Source organism: Vicia villosa, linkage group LG4 (genome assembly GCF_029867415.1).
Source record: "Vicia villosa cultivar HV-30 ecotype Madison, WI linkage group LG4, Vvil1.0, whole genome shotgun sequence".
In the NCBI taxonomy this organism is placed as follows: domain Eukaryota; kingdom Viridiplantae; phylum Streptophyta; class Magnoliopsida; order Fabales; family Fabaceae; genus Vicia; species Vicia villosa.
The window spans coordinates 17,652,385-17,664,121 of NC_081183.1; the positions used below are offsets into that span (position 1 = coordinate 17,652,385).

Genomic DNA, 11,737 nt, shown 5'->3' on the forward strand with positions numbered 1-11,737 from the left:
AAAAAAATGAAGTGGATCCAAATTCCCCTTCATGGTGCCTAACCATGTTTCAGTTAAATGGCATTTATGTTATTTTTTTTCTAATTAACCACTTTGCCCTATGTGTAATTTGTTTCGTAGTAAATATAATGCCCCTTGAAATACTAATAGTCAAAGTAACACTACTTGATAGAAAAAGTATAATTATATGATCTCGAGCTACTCCATTAGAAAACTAGTCTATATGCAAATAGCCCATATAATCAATGCAATTAATGTCATTCCTATAATCCTATAATAGATGAAACTTGTATAACAATCCACCTATGTGTTTCAATAAACAAGTATGCTAAACCCATAATAATTAGCTCAAAGTGTAAAAAAAGATAACAAAAGAAGATAACAATTTGGGGAGCAAACCTGATAAGAAGAAAAAAACATTATTAATGACCCTAGTTTGTTTTGTTGTAACAACTTGAATCTAAGAATAGGTGGAAGAAATTATTCTCACGTTGTTTGTTTGTCAGCATATCCTCTAATTGAAACTTAAACAAAATAGCCCTTGTCACCCACGTGACCATAAACCAAACATTTCTTTCTTGTAGATTTGTCTAATCATGCTTAATAATTCAATAAAATGAAAAAATTATGTTTGTTACACAAAGGAATATTTTTCATAAAATAAACAAAAAGAACATAAACAAATTGTCTCAACTCTGAAGATCCAATTTAGGTGGCACATGTTTAGGAAGTCAAACAGCTGGAATTTTTTATGGCATTAAACTATATTTCTCTAATCATACACATTTTAAGATTATAGAAAAAAAATCAGAAACTCAAAATTTTTACCCTTTCAAAACCAACATCTAGTAGTTTTAAGCAAATGTGACCCCTTGTCAGGAAAATGACCTATTGTACAAAGGGTTTCAATGTCTGGTCAACAACAGTCACAGGCTTGCAAACAAATAACTTGAGATCAACTTCTATCCTATCCTACTACACTTTGCCCAATTCAACTTCTCATGTTTCTTTTTTAAATTTTAGCAATCGATTTTGCGATCGACTAATTTAACGTGTGTTTGGTAAAACGGTGGTATACTACTACCACGCGTGTAAAGCCAATTGCACTGCAATTTTGAGAAGCTACTAGTTGTAACTTTTAAGAAACGTGCAGCAAAACCGCAATTTCCTTGAAAAGCCAAACATAGGTTTAAAGAGACTAATTTTACTGTCGACTTCCGAGAATCCCGTTTAAAGCCAGAAAAAAAACACATTCTGTGGACATAGACCTAGAGTTAATTAACTACTTCTTTTGAAGTGAGAGTATAATAACTTGGGACACTATTGCTCCAACTCTTACATGCTATGTTTCACTTTTGAAAAAAGTCACTTTAACATTGTAGTACAATTTTCTTTATCAAAAGTATTTACTTTCTTTTATCACATTACAATTATAGTTATAAAGATCACTTTTTTATTTTCAAAAAGTTGTGATAATAATTGTAGCTTTTTTCAGAAATTTCTCTAAGTCGATTCTCAAAAGAATCCATAATCTCTAGTATTTTTGTTTTCAAAGCCTACTTTTGTTTCAAACTTTATACAAAATCTCTAAAAGATTTATTTATTTTTTAAATGAAAAAGTACTTTTTCCATTATAAAGGACTGAAAGAAAAGCTTTTCTTTTGTAAAAAAAGAGGTTTAGTAAGCCCAATAGCATGTTTGGTTTGATGATAGTTGTATTTTTATCATGTTCAAATGTGATTTCAACTTAATTTTAAGAAGATAGTATTCTTAGCTTCTGGACCAGACGCGCGTCTATTAGCTTTCCACCACATAAACAAACATGCCATAAGTGTATTTGGGCTAGAAGTGCTTTTCTTATTTGGGAGCTTTTTTTGGAATGACAACAAAAAAGCCAAAAACTATCTTCAAAATTACTCATTGAATACAACAAGCCTGGTCCATATTTACACAACAATACATTTAGAAACTTCCTGCTTATGAAGCCTTACACCCAAAACTTAAAAAAAAAACTCAAAGCAGCATCAAAATATTGCTAAATTTACATGAGATATAAGCTAAGAAAATGAAACAATTTTTCAAATCAAAAAATAAAACATTGTGAATCAATCTTTATGTTTACATGCTGTTGTGATCATATTGTGTAGTTGCAACTGATGTAATGGTAGAGTTCTGTTGCTCCGAGGTAGACGATGTATTGTACGAAGATGTAGTCTTCAAATCGATTGTAGTACTTTCTTGATTCTTTCGAACTTTGAGGTCCATAAAATCGGAAATTAAAGCCGTTTTTGTCATCGTACTGTCATCAACTTTCATTTCTCCGGTAAGCATCTTGACCACAGAAGACATGGACGGACGGCACTTTGGAGATTCTTGCGTGCAAAGAAGGCCAATCTTCAGAAATTTACATGCCTGCTCGGCGTCAAATTCTCCGTTTAGTGATGTATCTACCAGCGCAACTAGTTCCTTTCGCTCGTAAAGCTCCCATGTCTGTAAGAACAGAAGTTTAGATAAGAATCGGTTCATAAATCTCATATAATGCTTTAGAATATGATCATACATATCAAATGTAACGCTCCCTCTGATCAGATACATTTGATCAGATACATTGTTCATGAATTTAAAAAGTAAATTTTTTCTTATAAATAGTACGAGACAGAGTATATACTGTCAATGTAATATGATTGGGAAGGGAACATCCTTACCCTTTCTAGAATGAATTGTTCGTCTATTGGAAGTCGCGAATTCGTGTTACATCTTCCACTAACAATCTCCACAAGGAGGACACCGAAACTGTAAATGTCTGCTTTTCGTGTAAGTCTCCCTCCGATTGCATACTCTGGTGCCAAATAGCCTCTGAAACAGACCAAGACCATGCATCAGTAAATTTCAGACACGAAAACAATTCAACAGAATCTGCAAATTACAATGCTTACAATGTTCCTGCTACGCGCGTGCTGACATGAGTCGCGTTTGCAGGCATAAGCTTTGCAAGACCGAAATCGGAAATCTTGGGCGTAAGATCTTTATCAAGAAGAATATTGCTTGCTTTTATATCCCTATGAATGATAGGAGGCCTAACTTCTTCGTGTAGAAACGCAAGCCCGCTTGCAACACCAACGCATATTCTACACCGTGTTCGCCAATCAAAGTAGATACTATTGTGACTTCCGCCTAAAGAAAAGAGAAAAAATCGATGAAATCGTAATTTAAGTAATGTCAAGAGTCAAAGACTAGTTAGGAAAACAAATCCATGAAGTTATGGAAACACAATATCGAAAAAATGGATTTACCTAGAAGAGTTCGCGAAAGACTGTTATTTTCGAGGTAATTGTAAACTAGTATCCTGCTATTTCTTTCCACACAACAACCATATAGTTTAACCAAATTTTCATGCTCGATTTCGGAGATCACGTTAATCTCTGTCAAGAATTCCTTCACCCCTTGTCTTGATTCGGCCGAAAGAACTTTTATAGCAGCAAGTTTTCCACCTTTAAGACGACCCTGATCATCCACACCAAAATAAATTAAGGTTTCATAATTCATATTCATCAATAAGTTATAGAACTATAAAATAACCACCGCGTAACCGTCTAGCTCACCTGGTAGACGGAACCGAAACCACCCTCTCCGATTTTATTGGCCTGACTAAAGTCATTTGTGGCCTTGCTTAGTTCTTTATAGGTATAAATCTTAACATTATGAATGCCCGAAATATCTGTTCGAAGTATAATCAATTAGAGTCTAATTACATATATATATATAGATACAAAATTACACCATATTATCTATTGGAATGTATTAGTTTCGTTACCTTCGTCGTTGTTGTTGAGATTATGTTTCGAAATCGGCGATGTCTTCTTGAATGAGAAAGGGAAACAGGTCATGACGGATTTATGTATGAGAAAAGTGTGTTTTAGTGTCAACCAAATTGTTTCAAATGAAACCACTTCCAATGTTACCTGAAGAACAGAAAAATAAATGAAGACTGATCATAATGAAACCATAACATATTAATCACCGTAACAAAATCTAAATAATATATGCAAATTCAGCTGATTTATCTAAAGTTGATCAAAATCTGAGTAATTCAGAAACTATGAAGCACAGACACTCCAAACCACGGTGTTAATAACACCGACGCAGACAAAACTTTATTCGGAGGTGTCAGTGTTACATATAGTCTAAAACATACACATAAAGCAAAACATAAAAAAGAGTGAAATGGAAGAAATGGTACCTGAGATTAGAAGAAGAAGGTGAAGTGAAGGAGAGAAAGAAAGATGAAGGGGTTAGAGAAGAGAATTTTAGAGAAGAGAAAACGTAATGGATGGGATGAAAATTCAACGTAACACTAGTAATAAGGGACCATGAAAGCATGTACACGCGTACGTTAAGGTTTGAATTTTCTTACTTTGTTGTTTTTTCGTTTTCAGACTACAAAGACCAACGTGTCTGCTTGAATTTAAATGTTTTATGTCATTTTTGTTTTTATTTTCCATTTTACAGATAAATATAAATAAATACATTTATTTTTTTTTTAACAAAAAGACTTATTAGGATAAACCTAGATTATAGAGATTAAAAAAAAGAGATAAGACCAAAGTTCTCTACGAATTAATAGAAACCAAATTTTGAAGACATAATTTAACATTCTTAGGTAGAATAGATGTTAATCCTTCCTAACTTCATAAATAACCACTAGCTCTTGCATTTAACATCTCCCTCAAGGTAGTATAGATGTTAATCATTTCTAACTTGTTTTGAAGAGTGCTAAATGGTCCTATGTGCAATGACTTAGTCAAAATATTTTTCATATGATCTTTGGATGCAATTCGAAGTAAATGGAAAACTTATGTATGTATTTTGTCTCTAACAACACGACAATCAATTTCTATATGCTTAGTCTCTCATGAAAAATTGAATTGGCTGCTAAGTGAAGAGCTGATTTGTTGCCACATTAAATCACAATTGGAGAATAGTGCTTAATATGAAATCCTGGAGCATATAAAGAATCCATTGTCCTTCACACGTAGCTTGATCTAATGCCCTATATTCAACCTCAAATGAAGATTTAGATACTATTGTTTGCTTCTTACTTTTCCAACTAATCAATGAGTTTCCAAGAAGGAAACAAAACCCTGTTGTTGATCTTCTAGTGTTTGGGCATGCTACCCAATCAGAATCAAAGAAACCTTTAAGAATTAGTGATGTCGATGAGCTAAAGAAATGACCATTACTAAGACTATTTTTGAGGTAATTCAAACATGCAGACCTGTTAACACGTGTTCATCAGTTGATGCACTTAAAAACTGACTGAGTTTACTTACAGCATAAGAAATCCCTGGTCCAAAATGTGTTACGTACATAAGTCTCCCAATTAATCTTCTGTAAGTAGTTGAATCAAAAAGTGAATTACTAGATCCTTTGTGCAATTGTAGGTGAGGTTGCATAGGAGTAGCGCATGGCTTTATTCCACTCAAACATGTATCTTTTAAGAGATCTAGTGTTTATTTCTTGTGGCATAATGTGATACCTTATTTTGATATATCTGCTTCAAAGCATATAAAGTATTTAAGAACTCCTAGATCATTAATGTTAAACTTGTCATTTAAGAGGGTCTTAATGTTGATAATCTTATCAACATCAGTCACCCTTAAGACTGAATCATCTATATATACAAGGATTGCTATAAAATATGCATCATTAAACTTAGTGAACAAGGAATAATTAGATTTTGATTGAAGGTAACTTGAGTGCAGAAGAGTTTCAGTGAGTTTTGTGTTCCATTGTCTGCTTCAAGCCATAAAGAGATCTTTGAAGTTTGCATATAGACCTCATAACAGGTACCAAAAAGAAATACAACTTGTATTCCCTTTTTCATTGTCATAATGAAGCACAATAAACTTTGAGGAAGGACCTCATAAGTTCGTAAAGATTCGGAGTTGTGCACTCAAGATAAGACCAAATGCATTAAAATATCGACGTTCAATTAACTTCGAGGGAAAACCATGTAAGTTTGTAAAGATCTAATTCCATGCACTCATGATTAGACGAATACATCTCAAGTAGGTAACACAAGTATTTAATTCAATAAAAAAAGTATTTTTTGACATATTTTTCCATTACAAGGTGTTGTCAAGTAGTACCACAAAAAAGGGAATAAATGGCCCTAACATGCCTACTTGTGCAGAGAAATGATTTTCCCATCTATAACGGCTTGATCCGGCCAAATTCGTTCCCTCAAAAGCGTTAAAGGAGGGTGAAAATATTCTACTTGATCCAAAGCTTTTTCAAACGAATGTGAAACTCCCTTAAGGGTGGAACTCGTACAGTCAACCAACAGTTAGGTCAACGAAGCATTATGAGAATACAAAAACTCTAATTCTTTGTGAGGAGACCCCAAACTTCTTGAAGTAATAGAGAAAGTTTGGTTCTTCATCGCCATGGTCCTCACAAGATGAGACACCTGGTCATAAAGAGAATTGTTAAGCTTCAAGAGGAGAGAAACACCCTTCACCTAAAAAAAGGTATAAGCTTTCTTTGCTTCATGCAGATACCTATCACGCTGAAGCTTTAGGTTGCAGATGCTGTCCTCCATCTGTTGCTTCTCAATGTAGTACCAGTAGTATCATAAACCCTTTTAGGGACCATATGCACCAAGGGCCAAAGCAGCTGATGTGCGACGAGTATACAGGGACATAGTACACAGTTCTTCATCCAAAACGGCCCCAAAAGGGCTAGCCAAGTATATGCAATCCTCGTCTAAAGGAGGAGGTTGGCGGCCCTCGACGAAATGAGAGCCAAACCCCATCAATAAAGGGCGAGCAGTCTGACCTGTGTCACTTGATAAAGTCGGCAAGTTCTCCACTGCGACATTACTTTTGATCGGTCATACTCCTCGCCTTAAAAGTTGAAACTGCTCCTCATTACCCATGCATTCTACACACAATAAAACATATGCATCAGAAACATGCAGGTTAAATATCATAAACCCCAAAAGATCTGAAGCATACCCAAAATGGTTTTTCTCTCTTCTCGAGAGTGAATTCTTATCAACAAGTATACATCAATAAGATATTTTAAACTTTTTCTATCAACCTACATCGCCAAAATAGCTCCCCTATATATCCCAAATTGTTGATAAACTTCACTAATTAGGATTTCCGATACCGAGTCTCATCAGAGAGATATTTTTTATTGTATACGAAAAAGAGGTTCTTCCAATAGAAAGTGACCCTTAGTCCAATATTTTGAAAACAAGTCGGTACATCTGCCCTCCAATCCATCACTGACATCACAAATCCCAAAAAGGGCTTTAGGTCTGACGGGGGTTTCAAAAAAGAATTTACTTCAAAGATCAGAAGCTCTGAAAGAGGTTCGAACCCGAGAATAGTTGGCTTGAGGTGGAATGGTCCTCTACTCCTAGTTCGGGATGCCGAGTCACGAAGAAATTTAAAGAGATGAAAGAAAAGGAACCCACAAGGTCTTCCATTCAAACACTCACACCAATACTAGTAGACTTTCATGAACTCCCAACATATAGGGTGGAGTTGCGAGGGAGTAATTACCAAATGTTTCATAACCTTTATCTCAAAAACAATAAAGGGGGGGGGGGGGGGTTGAAGGCCCATGGTAGAAAAAACACATTCATTAAAAGGGAATGACGCAACCACCATACTTGTTGCATATTCTTTCATTCTCAAAAGAACTCAAGGTTTCCTAGTCAGAAGATAAACCAACTTTTGTAAAAGCATTGTCAGTACCATCTAGTCTAGCAAAAGTATAAACAGTGGAAGAATAAACAGAATCCATCCAAGATACATTTATGTGATTTCTTGTTCATATTGCATAAACTTTGCAGTTGCAGAAAAATAAAATGCTAACGAACGGAACAATCAACTTTAAACTAAAAAAAAGGAAAACTCGGAAAAGAAAAAGAACACTTATTCCCATGAAAGAAATCTATATTTAGGAATGCAAAAGGTTTCACCAAATACGTCTAATTACTCACACTCAACACTCAAGAGTTTCGTTTCGTAAGAACCGTAATGATGATATCCATGAAAAGACGCTTGAAGTATGACACATTAAATTCATGGTTCCTTAAGAACCGGAACACTTCTTATTCATCTATATTAGAATGAACAGGGGGTGGTCTGCATCCGGGGCTGTAATATCAAACTCTTGCCTACTTTAAACATCAACAAGGGCTAAGAGGGCAATTATTCTAGTTCGACCAGATTAACCCTGGATCTGCTTGGACCGACCAAATTAACCCCAACCAAACATCAGAAAGGGGTTCCACTCCTTCCAGAATCTACTGAGTACACAAAGATTATCATCCTAATGATCACAAAAAATCTCAACTGCAAATGCATCTAATGACTCTCTGCAAATCACGACTAACAAATAGGTAGTTCGTATATATATATATATATATATATATATATATATATGCGTCAAATTGAAGTAACAAGTTTCAAATACAATTTTTTTCCCTCATATACTCATTTGAGCGTTGAAGTGCTATAAGTCTCGTCACTCTACCGCATCAGAAGCCATGGTCGCCATCACCACCTTCTTCTTCTCATTTTTAATTTCATATATATATATATATATATATATATATATATATATATATATATATATATATATATATATATATATATATATATATATGCTCTGGCTAATATGCATAAGGATTTACTTATGCATCATGCATAAGCCTACATAAGTCATTGGATCATGTTTTTAATCCAGTATTGAGTATTGAGTAATAACAATTGATATCTAGAATTTGATACAAGGGTCCATAATAATCTATGCACGGTAACTGCACCATATATATATATATATATATATATATATATATATATATATATATATATATATATATATATATATATATATATATATATATATATATATATATGAAGTAAAACTCATCGCTTGCAAAACAACGGCGGTCAAAAGAAGCATGCTTGATAATACAAATTGTTGATTGCGTAAGATTTATTTAAATCAACAAACAAATCCATGTTGGTGTTGCATGTTTTGTGTGCCATTGTCAAACTTTATCGTATTCTACTTTTGCATGCCACGCATTTGAAAAATGTAAAAAATAAAGTCAATTAAGGATAGAGTAATTAAATAATGCATATAAGGTTTTGTTATTTGATATAAATGGAGCTGGTGAGGACGAGGTGGTGATGAAGGAGACATGACCTACCATATAGAAGAGAAAATATGTCACCATTGACGAAATGACTTTTTCTTTGTCTATGCAATTATTTTATTGGATTCTTTCATATACAGTACAAAACGTATTGCAAATTTGCAACTGGATAGATGCACTTGTCAACATTACTTACTTCCACAGCTGCAATAAGGTGAGATAGCGACAGATTTCATTGACCGGAAAACTAGTTTTTGTACATAATAGTCGTTGGCCCTCATAGACCAACACTTTTATAATCTTCTAAATTTTTGGTTTAACTATGTTGATTGTATCATGCTATGCATCATAGCGGATCAACTCATGGTTGTTGAAGAAAAATATAATTTTTATTTTTTTAATAAATAAGAGGGCCTAAGTCCAAGAAAGGAAGAGATTAGGAAATTTCTTTACGAATTTCTCAGCGGTGAAAATTCTTGTTGGAAATTCGAAAATACTTTTTGGAGATCTATCTTGTCAAATTTTGAAATTTTGATTAATTCGGATATGCATATCCGAAAAAACCCTTAAAAAATGGTCAAAGGTTTTTTCGGATACACATATCCAAATTAATCAAAATTCCAAAAAATTAAATTTTTTGAGATATTGATTAATTCAGATATCATAAAATTGATTTAATTTATAAGTTATGAATAGTAATAATGATAATTATACCGTTGATATTTTTTTTCTAATTCCAATTATAAATTAAAAAAAACTCATAAAAATTTAATATTTTTTAATAAATTTTATATTAATAATTACTAAAATTATAACTAATACAATATAATTATAATTATATAAAAAATAAATATGTTAATAATTATTCAACAAAAATTTAAAATAAAAGAGATCAAGTAAAAATAAAATTATTTATTACTTTATTCTTATTTTAATATAAATTTTGAATTACATTAATTTTTTAAATGATTTTTTTATGTATCATAAAAAAATAGTAAATAAGGTGTTAATTTAAATATTTATTAAGCTAATATTATTATTATATCTTGATTATAAAGATATATATATATATATATATATATATATATATATATATATATATATATATATATATATAAAATAATATATTTTAATTAATATAATTAATTATACTATTAATTGTATTGATTCACCTTGATTTTAAATTTTTAATAGTTATTGAATTTTTTCGGATATGCATATCCGAAACATTCCAAGACCAAAAATTGGAATATTTCGGATATGCATCTCCGAAGACACCCCCTCTCCAAAAAAAAAAAGTGATTTCGAAAATGCATCTCCGAAAACACCTTTTATTTTGGTATTTTCGAAAATGCACTTTCGAAATCAACTTTTTTTCAAAAAAAAAGTGATTTCGAAAATGCATTTCCAAAATATATGGGCATTTTGGTATTTTCGCCGCGGGTGTCCATGAAAGTTGGGAGGTCCATAAAGAAATTTTCAGAGATTAAACATGAATCAATATAGGAACGACAATTTCTATTCTAGTATCTTCCAACAAACTACTAATAAAATTAGGAGCATCCGTGTGTTTACGGTGATTTCCGGTAAACAACCGCTAGTCTTCCAAACTATAAAATATACTTTGGTTACTCGTAGGATCGACTAGATTGATCCTAGGACATAGTCAAACAATTGTCTTTTGATATGATTTGGTTCATATTTGTTTGTTCTTGCTTCGAAAACTTGTTTGTGATGTGAAACAACACTTGTTATACATGTTAATATAACTTCGACAAAGAGACATAGAAAGCGTGTAAATTGCAGAAATATAAAGTGCAAGAATATAAAGTGCAGAAATGTAAAATGCTTCGAATGAAAGTTAAACAAAAGATAAAGGAATTGAAAAGATACTTGAATAAAGAAAGATACTAAAGTATTTAAAATGGTGTTGGTGTCATACGTACATTTCTCAGCGAACTCGTTCTCTTAACGCTTGATACTTGAGTGATTTGTGAGTGATTTGTACAAAATGAACACACGGAATCCTAACATTAAGACCCTTATTTATACTAATTTCGACCCTAACGGTCCTACACTAATATGATGCCACGTTGCTCACATGCATACGCTTCAAATCCCTGGGATGCCATCTGTCCTTGTTCGGTTACACAGACTATTTCGAAATTCAAATCCTCCCGCCTGAATCCTCTTCCAATACGTGGCAATGTGATCAAAACCGAGAATGCTTACGGAAACGCGCCAAGCTTCAGTACTCTTTGTGTTTCGTAAAAAACGTTTAAGTCTTAGAGACAATTTATTTCGAACTAACTTCAATCTTCATCATCTTCACTTCAACTTAAACAACATCCTCGAAACATGGCCATCAGTAGCCATTTTTAATCTCAGAAATGGTCATCAGTAACCATCCTTCTTCGAACTCTAACTCTTCAAAGAATATTTTCTTCCAACGAAATCTCTAGCTAACACCGTGCAATTAAGAAAATTGTGATTTAAAACACATCTTTCATTAGCCAACATATCTGCACATTTGTTTACTTCCCGATAAGAGTGGCTAAC

General features: G+C 32.9%; 1 protein-coding gene across 1 annotated transcript; it reads right to left on the minus strand.

The window, feature by feature from the left end:
- Positions 1-1,828: 1,828 nt before the first annotated feature.
- On the minus strand, positions 1,829-4,397 carry LOC131598908 (cold-responsive protein kinase 1-like). Its single transcript, XM_058871475.1, has 7 exons — positions 4,241-4,397; positions 3,815-3,962; positions 3,603-3,718; positions 3,294-3,504; positions 2,937-3,174; positions 2,706-2,856; positions 1,829-2,490 (listed from the first exon to the last, which is right to left on the minus strand). The coding sequence occupies exons 2-7, from the start codon at positions 3,885-3,887 to the stop codon at positions 2,119-2,121; spliced, it is 1,161 nt and encodes a 386-aa protein (XP_058727458.1). The 5' UTR covers positions 3,888-3,962; positions 4,241-4,397; the 3' UTR covers positions 1,829-2,118.
- Between the last annotated feature and the right edge of the window lie 7,340 nt (positions 4,398-11,737).